Raw genomic sequence first — 20,904 nt, 5'->3', positions numbered from 1 at the left:
CCACTTTGCTGTGTGGTATGAAGAAAAGCTCTAAATTGACTTTTTTTTTTCCCCAATCAGTTTCTTCAATACGGTTTATTGAATAATTAGTACCCAATATTTTCTTGGGAAAAGATGGTCACAAGAGTACATGCAAATCTGCTTCACACATGGATGAAAACAGAGTAAAAAGCAAATGATACAACTTCCAAGCTGGTGAATTAGAGCCACATGAAGAGATTTCTTCCGTTTCATCTGTGTGTGCCTGTAACAAGAGCTGAGGAAACTAATGATGTTGATTACAAGTGGCCACAAAGGATTTTTGAGGTCCTGGGCCTATCTAAGTGGTAGTGGGTCTCCTAACCAAGAGACAGAGTGACTTAGCAAAAGTTATTTTTAGACAATTACCTGTAACATATAAAATAAGAACTCTATTTGCATATATTCAATAAAGCTCACTACCAGGCAAGGAAACCTACTACCTACTCCCCACCCCAAGAAAGAGAAAAAGAAGACTTATTCTCTGCATTTGAAAATCTAAACATTAATAATAACACGATCCTAATTAATTTTATCTTAGTAAGACAGAAATTGCAGAGCTGCAGGCTACAAAGACACAGCCCCAGAAAGACAGAATTAAGACACCTTTTGGCAAATGAATAGGCATGTCATAGACTGAGAAAATATATTTGCCATCTCACAAAGGATGTGTGTCCAGAATATATAAAGAACTGACAGATCCACAATAAAAAGACAAACAACCTCTTAATTCTTAAAATGGGTGAAAGATTGGAACAGACTCTTCACAAAAGGAAACCTGAATGGCCATGAAACACATGGAAAATTTCCAACACTAGTCACCAGGGAAATAGAAATGAAAATCACAAAAAAGGAACCATTTCCCACCCACTGTAAAGGCTATGAAGTACAATGCCTGGTGTTGGCAAAGCTGTGAAACACCTGGAGCCCATATATCTTCTTGGTGAAAATGAAAATGGTAGAAAGGCTTTGGAGAACTATTTGGAACTTTCTTAGAAAGTCAAGCACACAACTTAGCACACAGGTCCTGTGAGTCCCACCACCTGTTGGTTTCGACCCAATCCTCTCATGTTGCTTTCCTTCTTCCATGTCTTCCATGTCTTTATTTGACTACTTTCATATTTCTTCTATTCTTTTTCCATCACAAATGAATTCTCTCTAATTAACCATAAAGAGCCACATTTTCCCACACCCATGCTACAGGTAGGTATGTGATGACCTAAATGAAAGTGATTGAGGATTAGTTGTGTATTTTGCCAGAAGAAGATGGTGACTATTTTTCTTCGACAGCTATAAAGGTTAGTTACATGTCAAGAGTACAATGAAAATGGAACATATGCCAGTAGACAAAAGACCATATGTCTTAAGTCTTTTTAGAGACTTAAAATGATTTTCATATACAAATAATTTAAAGCCTTCAACAACAGAAAATCAAATCATGGTCATTTGAAAAGTTCATTTATTATACCAATATACACTTTCTGTAATAAAAAAAATGCCTCCCAATACATTGAACCATCTTATAAATGAAATAAGAAAATAGAATTTTCATCTGTTCATAAATGGGGTTAAATTATCCAGTACAATATAGCATATGTAAGTCTGCCCTGCAGTCTGTGTAAGTTCTAATCTTGAAAATGGCCATGAGAAGAAAAATGGTACTTCATTATTTGGCACTCTAGTATTGCTCTTGAATATCTGTGTAATTGCAGAGGTTGATATTTTCAAGTTAGTCATATAAAAGGTGTAAAGCATTCAAAATATATATAGATTTTATACTTTCCCAATTTTTTTGAATTAATCTTTGATATTTACATTTAAATACAATCAGATTAAAACTTCTTTTTTTTAACACTCAGAAGGTATCTTTTCCCACTTTCCATTTTGATACACTCTTTAGGTGAACATAAATGGAAACCAATCTTAAAGATTCTATTTGGCAAGTATTCTCCAATAATAATGACATAAAAATTATGATAGTTTTTAGTAATGTTCAATTTCCATAACAAAGTGCACCATTTGACAGTATTATGCCTCTAGAAATGATACATAAAACAAATGTGTATTTTCTTAAGGCACATTCCAAAGCAACTATTGAAATATGATTTAATATTATACTGCTATGATACTTGTATTTCATACTTGGCTTTACTAAAATACAAAAATATACAATAAATGTTCTTGCTACTGACTTGGGGGGAAAAAAGGGTGGCAAACTCCAGAAATTCTAGGCAGTGAGTGTTAGTTTTTAAATCCATTTCATGTAAGTGTGTTGCAGAAGTGAGCAAGAATAATAGTTTGCATTTCTCTGTAGTGTTAGCACTCCTATTTTTATGGAGAGCCATTTAACATTGTGTTAAATGACAAATGAATGTCAGCAGACTCCTGTGCAAGCCAAAATGAACTAAATCCTATTTTAGACATGCTCAGTTAAAAGAACAACCTTAGCACTGATAATTACTTGCAAACAAGGAACTTATTTTCTTGTGAATGATTGTGTTATTATTGTAAACATTGGCGAGCATTCCTGAACTATGTATAACTTAGGTTTCAAATTTAAAATCCCCAATAGACAGATACGTACAAATGGATTTTTTGAGCCCATCAACTTAATTCCCTGCCCTTACCCTCAATAGTATAAACATTTTGACTGTGAAGAGAGAAAACTACACATGTAAAAAATAAAAATCAAATGTACCATACATTAAAATTCTGATGACTACAGAATAAGATTATATACATAAACATATAGCAATCACAGTTTCCTGCACTGAATGTTTATCAAATAAAAATGTATCAAACAATACTGGGTAATGTAGGTCCACATGAATCGTGGTCTATCTAAAACTTCTGGATGACAATGGAAGACGAGAGGGAGAGCATTGTTCAATGACAAGCATGACAAGAGTACTAGGAATAGTATTGAAAAACAAATGCTTCCAGATCAGGCAGTTTAGCAATAAGAATTATTTTTGTTGTTGCTCTATCATTTAAATAAAGCCCCTCTCTCTGTTTAATTAGATGTTTTAACATTTATAAAAAAAAAATATCAAACGAAGAAGGCACTCATTCAATGTCACAAACAGAATGGGCAAAACATTCCTTTACTGTTGATAATAAGGTGTTCTAGCCTGGTGTCTCATCATTCATGTATATACCTTACTGGGACAGGTCCTAAGACATGCAGGCATATCTCGGACATTGCAGGTTTGGTTCCAGACCACCGCAAATATTACAAGAAAGCAAGTCAAATGGATTTTTTTTTTTTGGTTTCCCAGTACCTACAAAAGTTATGTTTACATTATAGTCTATGAAGTGTGCACACCTATTCTGTCTAAAAAAAAGCACATACCTTAATTAAAATATTTTATTGCTAAAAAATGCTAACCATATCTGAGCTTTCAGCAAGTCTTAATCACTGATCACAGATCACCATCACAAACATAATAATGAAAAAGTTTGAAATACTGTGAGAATTACCAAAATGTGACACAGAGACACACAGGGAGCAGATGCCGTTGGGAAAATGATGCTCCATGCAAGGTTGCTGCAAACCAATTTGTTAAAAAAAAAAAAAGAACAACAATCCTCCCCAAAAAACAAACAACCCCCCCCAAACCCTCAGTATCTGAACACAATAAAGTCAAGCAGAATAAAACAAGGTATGTCTGTGTTTAGTAAGATGTTTTAACATTTACCAAAAATCTATTGGATGAAGAAGTTACGAATTCAATGTCACGAACAAAATGGGCAAGATATTCCTTACTGTTGAGAGTAACGTGTTGTAGCCTGCTGTCTGATCATTCATGTACTTTACAGGGACAGTTATAAGACCTGCCTTCTGCCTCTGTTATTCAGTAAACCCAGAATATTGGGTATTGGATTGCAGAAAGGCATTAAACAGTTAGATAGCTTTGCCTCCTGGGCATTTTTGTTTGATGTTCCAAAAATACAAGTATTTGGTAATTTGGGGGGGGGGGTATTATCTGAGGACCATTACCTGCAGCTACCCTTACTCTGCTTGCATAACAGCAAAAATACATCCTCTTACACTGCTCTAGGAGAACATGGGTAGCAACATGCACCACAGGTTTTAAACACATAAACAGCCATTCTTGACAAAAACGATGTTTTTTCTCTTCCTCAGGTGCCTGGTGATGTTACTCTAGACATCTTTGGAATCTTCCTGTTATTTCCTGTGAATAACATTCCAATCAACAGAACTCAATGTCTTTTGCAGCATAATTTGCAGCCATTTCCAATGGAAAAAGTATTTTTTTCCTTGGGTTAGTGATGCTTGGAATTTGGGGGATTGTAAATCCAGTCAATTATAATGAGTGCCATGCTTCCAATCATGAAGATGATTCCAAGCACAAGGAAAATTAAAGCCTGTCGATCAGAGAGAACTGGTTAGGACACACAGAAACCATCTTTAGCATAGCTTGCTCTTTGTATGTTGTTTATAACTAAGGCATATTGCATATTGATTTGTCTCATCCTTATAGCTCAGTTGGCTGTGCCTAGTGGCTCAGTGAGTTTAGAACCTGAGTTGGGGAAAGAGGGTGAGCTTTAACCCAAATCCTCAAAACAGAGAAATGGTTGACTTGGTACATCGAAATGATAGAATAGCCTGTAATCATTAAAAATCAAGTGACAGAAAAAGATTTAATGACATTGGGGGTGCTCACAATACTTTAGGTGAAAAAGGGCAGGTCCTAGATGGGTGTATCATAGTATATAGGATAGGATTACATTTTATAAAACAAACAAATAAGAACAAAACCCTAAAACCCTAAAAAAATTTGAAAACAAATTTCATATTCCTTTTAAAAAAAAAAGGCAAAGTATGTGTGGGCACACACATACACACACACACGCTTGAAGAGGTCTTCTATATTACCATTTAAATCAATGTCTTTATTTTATATATAAGGAAGCAACAGTTAAAAATTTTTTTTCACTAGAAAGGATATAGGAGACTCTTTCACTCGTTCTTACATCTGGTTAAACTCAGAATGGGTCACAAACAGGACAAGTAATCTGCCAAGTTCACACTGCCCTAAAAGTCCAAGGAAGATGGACTAAAGAGGGTAGGAATTCAGGGGTGAGCTGATGAGAGGAGTTTTTGATGCCAGACTGTCGTGAAGTCCCTGAACAGTCCTGAGGGTTGAATGGCTCTTGGGCAAAATTCAGCGTAACTCACTAAGGGGCATTGGTTTTAAGCCTTATGTGGAAGACTTCATTAAATAGTCATTGATAATATTTAATTACTGGAAAAACAATTCTTTCTGGCATATGTTTCTATACCATCATTTTAGGAAAGAAATATGCTCTAGTTTAAAAAAATTATATCTTCTATCTTAAGAGGTTAACTGGAAAAGGAATAATTCTGTTCTGGATCTCTGTCTACACCAAGGTACTATGGAGGGGGAAACAAAGCAACATCTTTTCTTTTGGCCTCACAAACCTAACAGATATGACTGAAATGTTTAAATTATTTTCTAACACCGCCAGGGAGCCCATTTTCTTCCCACATAATTTCCCATAGATAGTGCTGCAGTCTTGGTGGTGGCATTGGTACACATGCATGTCTGTGGGAAAACCCCATGAGTGTTCAACAGGTAGGAAGGACTCAGCACAAGATACTTAATATGAAGGGAAAAGATCTGGAAGCATCTCAGTACCAGAAATTCACCCCCCCACCCCGTTCTCTCCACTAGAGTTCCAGCCCATCTGATTTTTGGTTCTCCTTCATCTGTTTTTTGGAATTGTGTCTTTTCTGCTTTAAGTAGTGGAAGAGCAACTTAAAAATGGGGGAAATTGAAAGCCTTACTTACCCCAACCTTTTGCGGTGACCTAAGGGGTTCTTTCTTGACAAGTTTAAGATAAAACACTGCTGGAAGGATGAAGATCAGCATAGTGGCAGAAGAAGCCCCTGGGGATAGAGGCACAGGACAGGTCAATGTCTTAATTGCCAAGGCAGAGACGCAAGGTCATGCACTTCAAAGAAACCAGCTCTACCCCCACCCTAATCTTAGCATTAAAGGTACCATCAACTTGTCTTGGTTGCTTATTCAAAGATCTGTTTATCAAGAAAATTTTAAATATACCTCACCTCACAGTTGCATCCTAAGTGCACATAATATACAATTAACAATAAAAGGCTGCCCGTTAAAATTCAAAGGAAATTGATAATGCAAACACATACTAAGAAAGCTGAGCTCATCATATACCCTTCCTATCCACTTCTAACTCTTCAAGTTGTTTACCTAATTTTTAAAAAAATCTTATATTGTCTTTAAAATTTGAATCATCCCTCGAATCAGGAGATGAAAACTAAATTAATAGGCTGCCCAGTTAAGAGAATATGCTTTGAAAGGCCAGCTTCCTCTACTTTCGGAGACCACTGGCAATGCTCAGCTGATGCTCGCAGAGCTGAAAAAGCATCCTGTAGGTAAAATCTATCTTCCTTACTGTCTGATGCAGCTTTAAGACCTAAATCCAAAGCCTGGATCTCCTGCAAGTCAAAGGTATTCCCCAATTTTGAAAGTTCACGTTACGCCCCTTTGGTTTTCAGGAAGACCTACATTAGTACCCATTTTTGCTAATGGAAAGAAACCTGAAGAGGATTTTTGGCTTTCTGAAAAAAAGGCAATAAATGAAAATAGCATTCAGACTTTGTTGTGCAGCAAGCATGAAGAGAGGCAGTGTACCCTGAGCAGTGAGAGTGGCATCACCAGGTTCCTTCCCTGGGAGCTACCCTCCATCTCGACATTAAGCTGCCTTAGCTTTTGAACTATGTCTGAATATCTGTGTTTTCTCTCAATTTATTTTCTGCATTTGCTACCAATAGGTCTCCTCCGGTATCAGAAAAGCCCAAGAAGGTGATTTTGGGGGTGGAAGGGTGGTCTGGGATGCTCAAAAAATTTTCCATATAAACGAATAGTAATTGCTTCTTTGCTTTACACCTTTTAGGCTTACAAAAGGCTTCCTAGGAACACTCAACTTTTGGATGGGGGGGAGGGTAGAGAAGCTTTATATGACTTGACTTTTATGGGGCTCCATTTCCTCATCTCTCAGAAAAGGCAGCTGGATTAGATGGCCTCTAAAGTTTTTTTCTCATCCTATGAATAACTTCGAGTCACCTGAGAGGAAGGGAAGGTGACCAGCTGGAGACTGGCTGGGCTAATAGGCATCCCATAAGCCTAAGATGGGACCAGGGATCTTTGACTCCCATCCACCAGCTCCCTGTCTGCCCTTTAAGGAGTTATCAACTTGAGTTGATGAAATAAAAGCTTTTCTCAAACTTACCTATGAATCCAAAGATGTATTTTATTGTTGGTACAAGGATCACCAAAACATTATTCAGTGCAAGAAGCATGGCTGCAATCAAGAAATGTCTTATCCAACTGAAGGGTCTTTTGGGAAATAAGAGTGTGGTCACTGATGTACGAATCTGCAAAAAGAAAGTCCAAAGTTGATTTTCATCTACAATTTCAAATATGTTTGTCCCTCTAAAGCATCTTCTGTGTTTTTTCTTTTTCTCCCTAAAATGATCCCGATGCTGATTTATCTTTCAAAATTTCATTATTGTGGTAAAATATACATATTTACCATCTTACCCATTTTTAAGTGTACAGGTCGGTTATTAAGTCCATTGATACTATTGTGCAACTTTGATGCTGACATTTGTTTGAGAGAGTGTTTTCCTTGTGCTCACTTCCTCAGCTTTCAGACTTTTTTCTTAAAATTCTCAGAAAGATGGGGCACCTGTGTGGCTCAGTTGTTTAAGCAGCTGCTTTCATCTCAGGTCATGATCTTGGAGTCCTGGGATCAAGTCCTACATCAGATGTCCTGCTCAACAGGGAATCTGCTTCTCCCTCTGACCTCTCCCCTCTCATGCTCTCTCTCTCTCAAATAAATAAATAAAATCTTTTTAAAAAATCTCAGAAAGAGATAAAATAACAGGTAAGGCATAGAATTTAGGGACACGGTAAAAACCTTTTCGATTTCTAAATGCATCTGTTAGACTGGATTAAGTATCAAGCACAGGCACTGAATTGATTTATATACTGCTCGTCAATAGAATTTTTACAAATCTTTTTAATTTGGCATTGTATTTAACACTTTTGCCACACAATGTTTTTAAAAAGATGATACTCTTTGTATTTGCTCCTCTCTCATTTTTCCCTTCTGCCTCCCCCCTTCCCAATTATAGATTATAAATGCAAGGCAAAGAATAGGGCCTAATAATTTTAACATTCTTCAAAGTTTATAGTTTGGTGTCTTGCACACAGCAGGCACTCAATACATGTTGAATTAAACTGAATGGAACAAATCCCTTCCCTCCCTTCAGGAGCCTTGACTGACTTCAGCCCTATTTTGGAGGCTACAGTAAGTAGGTGAGGGGTCAAGAGAGACTCCATTTGCAGCAGCCTTTCAAGTTACTGTGCTGTAACCCCGGATAAAAAGATCCTTTTGGCTAGAGGGAATGCCCTGCATGTTTGAACAGCTCAACAGAGTAGAAAATACTCATCGCTGGAATCTTTTAGAGGACACTTTTTACTTAGGGGAATTACTCTATTGGCTTTTCAATAAGTGAGCACGTCAGTGAAGCTAGGACTTCACATTTTTAGAAATGCTGGGGTTGATTTTTCACTTAAAATGTTACTTCTGAAGTCTCTTGCTGGTGGAGAGATGGGATCTCATTTGAGAGAGAAAATGTAAAATGCATTTAGAAACACATGCATGCACGACAAAAACTTCCAGCCGAATTGCTTGTAGTGTCTAATGGGACATTCCTTTCATACCACTGCACCAAAAATTAAAGCCATCTGTTTAGGTTTCAAAAGCAATTTCATTTCCAGAATGGCAGACCAGATAGTCTCTGGAAACGGTTTAAGAGTGACTTTGTAAAGGATTTTAAAAATTGGATTAGTGAAAATTATGAAACTCGCTCTGAAAAGTAGGCTGAAGAAAGCAAATGGTTTGAGAACATTTTCCCCAGCTGCCCATAAATTCTACATTATGATCCACAATTCGTGCTTATTCAGTCTGTCCAAACTGGTCTCATTAGGCTTGAAAATGAGCTTTCTATGGTATAGCCACATGGCTTCAGGACTTATTTGTCTCAGAATGCTAAACATACAGAATGAACAAGTAGCATGCAGGTTATTTTCAGGCAGAGGTCATACATATGTGCTTTTTTTGTCTTTTGTTAAAATAATACTATTTACTTAAGAGGCTGAGTTAGAGGTAAACCTATAGGTTACAGGTAAACCTATAGGTACAGGGTCCCTGACTGTAAATTCGGTTTCCTACTGTCTCTTGGCTCCCGGGAAGACTAGGGTGGGGACTGATAATGTAAGAGTACAGAAGTCTTACAGGATTCATGGTTGGAACAAGGAGAAAGCTGGCTTCTCACGGCAAAGAAGGTATTTGGAGCTGCCAGTGCATTCCTAGAAGGATAAGAGGGCACACTGGGTGGTCGCAGGTTGCATCTGGTGGGGGGTTGGGGGGGATGGAAAAGAATAGAAGGAAACTTGCTGGTCCTTCTATGTTAAAATGCAGCCTTGAGAGGTGAGCCTGGATCAATGCGTCCTCCACAGTCTGTTTACCTATGGTCAGGAGCCTCAGGAGCAAGGGGGGCTGGCCTCTTACCCACAGTGCAATGCCTGTTGTTCCACTTATCTAAGCGCCTTTTCTCTACTGACACAAACTGATAAGAACCTGGAAATGTGGGTCAGGTGCCAGGGTGGAGGGAGGAGGGAAGTCCCTAGCAACGGCCATGGCCTCTGACCCAGAATGATTCTAGAAAGGTCCTTGGAAGCTCTAGGAAAAAAAAAAAATCTGTTATTTCCAGAGAGCATATTTGGAATATGGAGTGTGTGAGGCGGTGCCATATTCCAATCTGGGGACCCACTGAGAGGCAGAGTAGAAAGTGGAAACCTGTATTAGGTCTGAACTCTCAAAAAAAAAATCAAGACTATTATTTAGAAGTGAATCACAGTTTCACTTTTAAGACTGCTTGGGATAAGGGTGTTGGAAATATCTGTGGATCATGACTCTATTCCAGTTCACAGCAATAGTCACCATATTTCTATGCCTATCTCTAACAGGGGTTCTGAAGGCAGCAACTGTGAAAAGAAAGATTTTACTATCATAAAATAGAATAGAAGTAGCTAGAGAATCTGAAATATGATCTTTTTTTTTTTTTAAGGTGTGGCAAATGGAATGTGAGTCTGTGTTCCTGATAAACTCATTAGGATTATCTGGTTTTCTGTTTTTCATAGTGATGTGTGAGCTTGAGAACATAAAGGGAAGTATAAGCTGAAAATGATGTTCATAGTCTTTGTGAAGGAGGTGCAGTCCCATAATGGACAGCCCTGCCCATACCACCACCACCCCAACATGAGAAGCAGAAAGGTTGGGACACTAGTGAAAAAGCAATTCACTTCATTTATTCATTTGTTTGATAATCATTTTTGCACTCAATATGTGTCTTCGATTAAGAAGGAAAAAACTGACCTAACTGGAGAAAACTAAGATAATAAATGGAATAATCTAAGGAAAATCCATCCAAACACCCAAGTACAGAAACACCCCGTTGTCTCTTCTTGGGCTCCGAAGAAAAAGAGCCCACTTGTCATTTGTTGAAAGAAGTAAAATATAAAATTGTTCCTAAAATTGAGAGAATTTAATCCTAATAGACTAGGTTTTGTTTGTTTTTATGATTTGTATGTGGATATATCAAAGCAAAGTAAATAAATTTCTTATTGGTCAAGAGCTTCATAATTTGAAGAAACCCTCAGGAAAACACTGCCACACATAACTGCATTTGACATGTTGAAAGTCGTGGCTGTAAATCACAAGGAACAAACACACCACCAACTTTTTGCACTTAAGGGGGAAAGTGTCTGAAAGTAGCCTTGTGGGTTTAACTGGGCAAGGAGGCTGGCTTTCTTTCTTTCTTTCTTTTTTTTTTTTTTTTTGCCCTCCATGTTCACTTTTATGCCCCTCCATCATATCCATGGAGGCTTAGATCATTTAGCCCAGATCCTCACCCAAATGAAGTTTATGGCAAATGTCAACAAGTGGAACAGCCTCTGCTTTTGCTGGAAAAGGAAGTTTATATGAAAAGGCAAGATTCCTTTGGAGACCATTTTTCTTGGCAACCACTGCTGAGCTCCTGAGCCAGTCACTGTGCACATCCCTAACCTCCAGGACTTGTAACCCAGGGGAGAAGGTGGGCACTTACACAGATGATCTCAGTGTAACATTGGAAGGTCAAAGACAGAATTATGGGGGCGCCTGGGTGGCTCAGTGGGTTAAGCCTCTGCCTTTGGCTCAGGTCATGATCTCAGGGTCCTGGGATCGAGTCCCGCATCGGGCTCTCTGCTAGGCGGGGGCCTGCTTCCTCTCCTCTCTCTCTCTCTCTCTTTGCCTGCCTCTCTGCCTACTTGTGATCATTCTCTGTCAAATAAATAAAATCTTAAAAACAAAAAAAAAGACAGAATTATGTGCAAAGCATTTCATAAATGTTAATGTTGGGTTAAAGTTCTTACTTAAGGATAACAGTTATTTTTTGAAAATTTGGTTCTCATAGTCTGTTTTGATCCTAAGGGCCATCTCATGGGAGATGTTTCCCACCTACTACTGTACCTGATAGTCAGACTTATACCAGTGCCTTATCTGTCATGAGAGAAAGAACTTTTATGGAGAGATCTAGATTTCAAATGTTGAGGTGAAATGACCATCAGTATATGAAAGGCTGACTTCCACTTCCCATTATCTCGACCCTAGCCATCAGTGTCCTGATGGGAGCACTGCATTGGTCAACTGTGACTTACTAGCTTCATGACCATGGCCAAGTCCATTAATCTCCTGAGACCACAACATGAAAGTGCTATATTTAGGGCACTTACAGAAGCACATAACAGATTTCTTTTATACATTACTTTGATTCAATAATGATGGGAGTGCCTACTGAGTGCCAAAACTTAGTCAGTTATATCTTTACACACAAAAAGGTCTTTCAACATTATTTCCTCAGTCACTGTTTGCTTAGAAATTTTACCCTATGGTATACTTTCTGTCTACAGCTGTCTTCTGCTTTGTTCTCCTGATGGAGCTGATTTTAGGCTAAAGCTGTATGCATGTCATTGGAAATACTTTCAGACACATGAGAGGCGAGATATTATTTAAGAGTAAAATATTAGCCCTCCTGGCAATAAGGATCCGATTTCATGCACTCATGAAAAAGGAATGTGTCAAAAAATATTTCAGCACACAGGCTGCATTTAAAGTGACCACAGTGTCATTAGAGGAGTAGTTCTCATATGCTGGGCCCTACATGGAACATTCTGTACAGGACGGCGCTGGTTACTAGGTCGCTTATTTTTCCCCCTAAAATGAATGAGTAAATTCAGTGTTTATGAAAGGAGAAGAGTTGGCAGGAGAATGCAGACCCGTGTTTATCCATAGGTGGTGGTTTTAACTCATGCAGCCCAAATCTCTTCAACCAGCCCTGCCCTGTGATCTCACAACAAGTGACGCCAAAGGCAAATGCCAAGAAGAGGTAATTCCAGCAGGAGTCTCACAGAGGACGTGGATCAGTTTGGGGGGTTGTAGAAAAGATGTATGATCGGTAATATAATTATTTTTCAAGAAATTTATTTCTAGCATGTAATTTACTTAAGAGGATTCCCCTTCTCATTGGTCTTCAAGGAATCAAATGAAGGAGACTTTGAATGTTACTGCAGCAGAACCCACTGGGGGAGGGGGGGAATTAAATACCATCAGAACTGGTGAAAATGCAATGAATTGAAAAGTAATGTGGTTTTGGCTTTCAACTTTCATAAGTTCTACAAACTCCTACTCATTTCTACTAACCCATAAGATTGAAACTCAGATCTGTTTTTTGAATTTGAAACTAACAATAAGTTTTGACCTCAACAAAGCTGGAAAATAAATAAAGAAATACACTTGGTGATCCCCTCCTAATATTTTATAAGTGCTTAATGTCTAAATATTTGTTGTATTTACATATTAAATTGTCCATTTTAAATGGTTCCAAAGTGCTGTATAAAAATGACGTCTTCAGGCATTGCAATTGATGAAATCCACATCAAATCAGAACATATGTACTAATCTAGGAGGTTCAGCAGGATTCTTCCACCAAAGTTTCATGTACTTACTGGGAACAGAACAATAGGCACCGTTAGTGTCACCGCCACAAGGACTGCCAGGCGTACCATGAGGAGAGGGGTGTCGAATGTGTATACTTTGCTATAAGCATGTAGTAATTCGTCTTCAACTTCTCCTACAAAGAGGAAGAAGAGAATGGGTTCGCTTGGTGCTGTCAATACCAACAGTAACATTTTGCAAAGGGAAGACAGTATAATGTATAAAAACAAAAACCAAACCCAGGTATGGGAATCTAGACCCCTCTGTTTTAATCATATCTCTGAGCTTATTAGTTGTGTGACCTTTCTTCAATGAACAAGGGAACCCTGAAGTTTATAAAACAGAAGCTAGAATCCAGTTATGAAGGGTGCCTCTCTAGCTCATTTGCTTCATAATAAGTCTATCTCTACTGCATAGAAACCTCGCAAAAGAGGTGACAAGCTGAGGTGCTCCGTTGAAGGGGATGAAAGAGCCAAGCCCCACCAGCCTGTCCCTCACATCCTGCCACCGCCTCCACTCCTACCTGCCCATGAGCTTTGATGCAGCTTCTCTGAACCTAGTATGGAAACTTTATGACAAATGAACTCTAACTTTTTTTTTAAGTTTAACAGTTATGACACGGATACACTGACTTCTGGGGATGTTTCAAGCTTTTGCTTGTCTTATGAAACTCATTAGAGTCAGTATAAGGAACATGCAAGGATGAATTAGCATGATTTTTACTGGGTCTCCTAATTAATATTGATCTAAGATTAAGATGTCACCCACCAAGAAAATGTATTCTTTCAGAATTCCAGATACAAATGACGTGGAGATGTTTATAGAATCAGATGTAGTTTGATTTTTTTTTTCTCCTTACTCCCGTCCAAAGCAGACAGAGGGGGGTAAAAATAGATTCCCTGGTATTAATCTGATTTTTTTAATTCACAATCTAACAAAGAGCTCATGTCCAATCCAAAGTGAGTGCTTGGTTAATAGTGGAATATTAGTCAAGTGGAATTAAAAAAAAAACAAGTAAATGGTACCCCCTCCCCAGTCTTTTCCTCCACAATTTGTCTTGCAATCAATTTGATTTACTGAATCAGAAAAAAGAAAACTAAACTAAAAAGTTAAAGAGGTTTATGTAAAAAATAGTTTTATGTTGCTAACACTGATTCATGACAATAGGCCAATGTTAGAATCCCTGAAATATGTCTATAGGGCTTTTGTGTCCATTAAGATGCCATAGAGAAATTGTTTTTAGACATAATCTAAAGTGTCCATAGTTGCTTTTCTTTGTTTCTGGTAGTACATTTCCAGATTGCTGGGAATTGTCATGTCTTCTTTTCTTGGGAAACCGTTCACTATAACAGAAGAGAATGAGATGAGCCAGAAAACTTGCCAAATGCTCCAAGCCTCCAGATTCCACTTGCCTGGTAAACAAAAAGCAGATTCCAACTCCAGGACTTTGTACTTTTCCTACCACTTGTTGGGTAGTTAGTTATTCTACCAAGAGAGTTTTCCAATATACAATTGGACTCACCATCATTGTTTCTAGCTTGAGATGGCCTAGGGAGTCAAGTCAAAGAAATACAATCTATCCCTTAGGGAAAATAATTTAAATATGAAGGCTGGTTTTCATAAAATATGCATGAATTCACAAGTGGTTGTATCCTGTTAACTAGGCTGGATCAGGTCCCATTTTCTTAGGTCAAATGACAAGACTCACATAGCCGGTTAAATGATCATGTGGTACTAGAGATCATGCCGCTTAGAGAAGGCGGTTAAAAGAATTACACCTACCTAGGTTAAAGATCAGCCCAACTAGGATTTGCACAAAGAGAATGACTTTGACAGGGTGACCTACCATAGAAGGTTAGGTAACCAAAGAGGGCAGCAAGCAGGTACATGACAAGCATCCCCGTGATGGAAATATTTGACACTGTTTGCATCTTCCTCCGGGACCGACTGAAAAGGAAACACCAAGCTTTGTGGGTTTTGTTTTGTTTTTTAACTTGTGAAGTATCTCTTTTCATAATTAAAACTTTTAAAAAATAGTGAAAGACTGTATGCTTGTGTTGCTTTTATAAAACCACATTTCTAGTGCAGGAAACCTAGCTTGTTTCGATTTGTCTTTGAGAGCTGAGGATTTGTCTCCATTTTACTCATTGTTTCTTTCTTTCTTTCTTTCTATCTTTCAGGTATTTATTTGGGAGAGAGAGAGAGAAAGAGAAAACACGAGCAGGGCGGGCGGAGAAAGAGAGGGAGGGAAAGAATCTCCAGCCGACACCCCGCCGAGGGTAGAGCCCGATGCAGGGCTCCATCTCACGACCCTGAGATCATGACCTTGAGGACCTTATAAAAAACCTTTGAACATATGAGCACATTTTCAAAACAAATTAGCATGCTAACATGAGGGCTGCCTTACTCTTTAAGTTCACTGTAGATGGGCAGGACCTCGGGGTGGCACACAAAAGCAAATGCTAGAATAGGAATCGCGTAGGCTGTCTGAAAAATAAAGATAACAATGCCGATGTAGCCTTCCAACACAGAGGATGATCCCAAACCATCTCCCCTCATGAAACAGAGATTCGGCTGTAATATTAGGCTCATCACTCACCCGGGAGTTGAATACAAAGTATTTGGGTTGGCACTTGTCATCACTGTGTGCTTCATACTCTACTCCACTGCCATGAAGAGAACCCTTGGCCTGGTTCTCATCTAGCCCTGCAGGATTCTGGTGGGTATAATCCATCATGAAGTTCACCCCACTACTCTCGGAGTTGTTAGGCAGCATTACCACGTGCACTGGAAGTGTATTGTTGAATGTCAGGTTTCCAACATTGTGATCCAGAACAGGCAGAGGGCAGGGTATTTGAAATTTCTTGTAAATCACCTAGGCCCAGGCATTAAAAGAAAAAAAAAAATCAGACTTTTGAGGAAAATAATGAAACAAAATCCATATATGTGGCTTATGGGGTAGAGGTGAGGGGTCTCTGCTGAGGACTCCTTTTAGACTAATGGACAATGGAGACTCCCTCCAGCTTCTGCTCTAAGGAAAGAGTTGGAACAATGGTTGCTCCTGAGAGTCAACAGGACCGTATTTTGCATGAATCCATCCTAAGCGTCATTAATATTCTTCTGTGAGAAAGGTGATCATTGCCTTACTACATTTCTTCTCTCTTAGTTCTTCAAACTAATATAAAAATGAGTTATCAAAAATTCTCCTCTCCTCCTTTGTTTTCTTAGGGAAATGCTGTATACAACTTGGCATCCATGATAGTATAAAAAGAAAAAAAAATCTCCCTTTTGGTGCAGAGTGGGGGCACTGGGGAGAAGGATTTCTTCTTTAATTCCACTGGGTTTGCCCTCTTTTCATGGGTGGAATGTGCAGCAGAAAATGGCAGGTTGATGTAGATGTGGGTAATTCTATAGCCTACTCATTTCTCTTAAGGGACTCTTCACTTCTTCCTTCACCTTTCTAAATGGTCAGTTGTCACATTACTGCTTGAAGGATTCCTTTTGTCCAAATATACATCCTGTGTGCTTTGAACATACTACCAGCCATGGCCTTGGCATTCTAACTCAACTATTTTTAAACTCATGACTGTCCCTTTCCTCATTCCAATTTAGAATACAAGAAAATGGCTTGTGATGCAAGAAGCATTTCATGCTAGTTAAGTGCTTGAGAAAAATGAGGACACTAATTTAGGTACTAGGTGTCTCATGCTCACTGACCTACAGGGATCATGTCAATAAATCACTTACCACACTGACAAAAAACACCATGCAGGTAAGAGAAAATCCACTGGTATAACCAAGGTAACCTAAAAGTTAGCAGAGAAATTCTGGAAGGTGAATATTGTATCTACAATTGGATTACCTATTAGAATATGAAATGAAAATAAAAACTGAAAGTGACTTTACCTAAATTTTTAAGAAGAGAAAGTGGAAGAATGATTCCAAGAGACACAAATATGACGAGGTAGTTGCCATTGAGGTACCATTCTCTGAAAGAGAAAGAGTGGCAAGGCTATTAGGATGCACCTGGGTGGCTCAGTTTGTTAAACGTGCAACACTTGACTCATGATCTCCACATTGTGAGATCGAACCCCGCTTCAGGCTCCATGCTGACCGTGAGCCTGCTTAAGATTCTCTCTCCCTCATCTCTCCCCATCTCTCTAAAAGAAAAAAAAAGAAAAAGAAAAAAAGGAAGGAAGGAAGAATCAGGATCAGAATAGACCAAGTAGAATGAGTCAACAAATGTTACAGAGAGAACATAAGACATAAGACATACCCAGTATTTTCTTCAAGTCCCATGAATGCTCTGATTACTTCAGGTAGTTCATATTTAATGATAAAGAGGTAGCTTGACATCGCTAAAATGGAAAACGTGACAGCTTAGTGGTGTACATAGCACTAAAGTCATAGGCAAGTTGTGAGAAGTCCTGGCATTTGGGACATTCAGTCTTCTGGTAAGATGAGCACCTAATCCCCCAGACAGAAAGAAAAGCCACCCAGTTTGTTTTGTACAGCTTCCAAGTTCTTTTCCAAAATAGATATTTGGCCCTCTGACTCTTGCACATGGACCTTTGCTAACAGTATCAATGGTGATTCTGTTTTTAATCCAGCTCTGAGGTTTTCAGTGACATTGCTCTTTCAAAGTTTCCCCCTAATTAGCTGTAAGTCATCATGGCCTATACGGAGTGCTTGTTTTAGTGTCCATCACTTGGGCAGGGGTCTGGCCACAAAAGGCCTGGGCCAGAGTAAAGAGGGAAGTTCCCAAGGGGGTGCTAGTCTAGTCCTCTGTAACCTCCCTGAGGGGCACCCACTCTTCAGAGCACAGATCATCTCAACTGGAGGCTGACTGGATTGACAAAGAATGTAAGAGATGATAGGTTCTCCCACCTTGGTCAACGGATTTGCTTTCTCTATATCTCAGTCTCCCTTTCCCTAATAAGAAATTAAAGAGTATGGCAAAAGTTCTTGAGCATCTACATAAGTGATAGGATATGTGATAAATGTGATGAATGATGTGTTATCAGGTACTCTTCTGAAAATCTGTCGGTATAATCTATAAACCCTCTCCCTGGAAAAATGCATATGTATACATACTCATAACATATAATGTTGCCTAAAGTTGTAGGGCTTGAGGCAACATCTCTTTCCCAAGTCCATCCATGCCATGAAATATAATGCTAATTTGACACAGGGTCCAGGAAGTAAAAATAAAATTCATTTTATTAATTTAAATTAAAAATAAGATTGATGAGTTTTGCATTGCAATGTCTAAGTATATCATACACCTTTCTGGTGAATTTTTGCTCACAGACATGTGAAAGCAGATTTTTAAGTTGCAAATTGTACTATTAATAGTTTCAAAGGATTTCTTTAACCTCCAACAAAAGTAATAATGGTGATATTGATTTCCTACATTGGTCAGTCCTACAGATTACTCCATTTGAGCAGCTGAAAAGCCATGTAAGACAACAAGGTGTAGGCTATTTTCATTCCACAGGTGAGGATATAAAGGTTTGAAAGCTTCCTTGACATGTCCAAGATCTCACAGATTGAGAACAACAGACCACAAGCAAAATATAAGATCCTGACTTCTGGCCAGTGTTTCTTCTCTATTGTGAAATGAAATGATTTTTACAATACCTGATGTGTCTTCTGTAAATACTATTTGGTTAATCTTTACAAAGACCTTGGCTAAAGCTAAATCTTACAGAGCGCAAACAGAGGAGATATTTCTGATTAACTGGCTCAGTGAGGTACCCTTCAATTTTAGAGCTGTTAATTGCTGACTTTCAGTGATGTCACCACTGTTAATGTGTTTGGTCTTTGAAAATTTAGAATGATCCAGACCTGTCTGGGTAATGTCAACATTATTCTGCTAATGTTGAAACATCTGTGGTAAATGTTAATTTTTCAGGGGATTGAGAAAATTAAACATTCTAAATGTGGAGTTGCTAAATACAGAAATACAAATGATTTCCCTTAGGCTAATATAACTACTAATCACATAGAATAACCAAAGTGAGAGCATTTTCAGGAATGGTAGATGAAATTTTGTTTTATTCCCTTAAAGCCACACTTCCTCCATGGGTGTGCATCTTGACTGAGAGACCATTTTATCGTTTATGTCATTATTTAGAAGCATAATGGTAGCTACACTGTGAGCAAAAGACAGTGTTGTTGCCCCTTAGCTCATTGGGTTTAGGGCTAAATATGTGCTTGCCCAGTTATTTCAGTTATCCAAACAAGTAAACCAGATCAACTATGAGGTGATCTTATGAAATGCCTGACGTTTTAAGTCTTGAAAAGTCTGAAAATCTGAACCAAATGTAAAGCAATCTATTTGGTGGGGGATGGCTTGTGGCCCCAAAACAATCCAGGGAATTGCTGTCAAAATAGTCTCAATATACACAGATATGAAAAGAAATAAATACAAATCATTAAGAAATGCCTGGACTTTATTTAGCTGCTTACCAACCATACATTAGTAGGAGCAGGTTTAGTTGGATAAAACTTATTAAGAGAATTGCCTTATTCCAGAAATCCTAGATAACTCCAATGATTTTATTTAAGAAGGGTCACTTCCTTGCAAGATCTCTGTGCAAATTTATTTATTGCAGCAATTATTTGTCATAGTGAAAAATTGGAAACAATCCAACATCAATAAGGGATTCAGTAAGCCCATTATGGTACATTTGCGCAATGGAAAATTCAAAAGCCATTTAAAAGAATAATATGCAAATACATTCAAGGCATATTGTCAAGTAAAAAAATGAAGCTTCAAATCAGTATTATAGGATGATTTAATTTTATCAGTAACAATATATTTATTAAATTTTGCATAAAGGAAAACCTTGGAGTAGTTATTTCTAAGAGTGAGTTATATAAACATTTCTTTATAATTAATATATTTATGTAATGTTTTAGTTTTTCATAATTAGCATATATTTGTCTTATAATCATAAAAATGCCCATTTAAAAAATATTCAGGAAGGCTCCAGAGACATCGAATCCGAGAACGAGGGAGGAAAGGGTGTACTGAACCCTTATTATGGGCCATATGTTATCTGATTTCACCCTCACAATGACCCTGTGAGATGAAATATTACTCTCATTTTCATAGATGGAAAAATTAGACAAGTCACAGACAGTGACAAAAACAGACTCAAATTTAGGTGCACTAGACTCCCAAAGTCTATTCTCTACTCAAGTGCTTTAAAATATTTTAAAAAATCAGTGTCATGTCTGATACATACAAACAGGGCCAAGGGAATCCAGAGGGACTAATATGTACTAGTCTAGAGAAGCAATGGGTCATGGGAGCAAACAGAAAGAAAATTTGTGTGTGGGGGGGGATTTGGGCTGGGGGACTCCAAGAGTAGGGGAACTGAATATGTTTGTTATGGTATGACAGGACATATAGAAGATAGCTAGCTAGATAGGTAGGTAGGGGGGTGGTAGGAAAGTTATCCAAAAGGTAGGCAGAAGAAAGATGAAGACCCTTATGGTGGGCCAAGGAGTTTAAGTTTTATCCTGAAACTAACAAGGTCATGCTGAAGAATTTTATGCATGTGAGAAGCAAGACTAGATTTGCATCTGAGAAAGTGAACTTGGAAGATAAATCAGAGATAGAAGCAGGAGAAACTCAAGGTAGGAAACCCAGTTAGAAGGCTACTGCAAGAGTCTGAGCAGAAACAGTGACCA

General features: G+C 38.3%; 1 protein-coding gene across 2 annotated transcripts in view; it reads right to left on the bottom strand.

The window, feature by feature from the left end:
• Positions 1-1,459: 1,459 nt before the first annotated feature.
• Positions 1,460-20,904, bottom strand: part of SLC38A4 (solute carrier family 38 member 4) — a 63,978-nt gene continuing 44,533 nt past the window's right edge. For both annotated transcript variants that reach the window (XM_004765589.3, XM_004765588.2), the window contains exons 7-16: positions 17,480-17,561; positions 17,110-17,192; positions 16,951-17,009; positions 15,803-16,078; positions 15,611-15,690; positions 15,050-15,150; positions 13,215-13,339; positions 7,330-7,474; positions 5,856-5,953; positions 1,460-4,407 (exon numbers count right to left, since the gene is read on the bottom strand). In XM_004765589.3, coding sequence (XP_004765646.1) covers positions 4,306-4,407; positions 5,856-5,953; positions 7,330-7,474; positions 13,215-13,339; positions 15,050-15,150; positions 15,611-15,690; positions 15,803-16,078; positions 16,951-17,009; positions 17,110-17,192; positions 17,480-17,561 — 1,151 coding nt within the window. In that variant the 3' untranslated portion in view covers positions 1,460-4,305. The remainder of the gene's footprint in view (positions 4,408-5,855; positions 5,954-7,329; positions 7,475-13,214; positions 13,340-15,049; positions 15,151-15,610; positions 15,691-15,802; positions 16,079-16,950; positions 17,010-17,109; positions 17,193-17,479; positions 17,562-20,904) is intronic.

This window comes from Mustela putorius, unplaced genomic scaffold (genome assembly GCF_011764305.1).
Source record: "Mustela putorius furo isolate JIRA1106 unplaced genomic scaffold, ASM1176430v1.1 tig00537227_pilon_pilon_pilon, whole genome shotgun sequence".
NCBI lineage: Eukaryota > Metazoa > Chordata > Mammalia > Carnivora > Mustelidae > Mustela > Mustela putorius.
The sequence above is the reverse complement of the archived record's forward strand: the minus strand, read 5'-3'. Positions and strand labels throughout refer to the sequence as shown.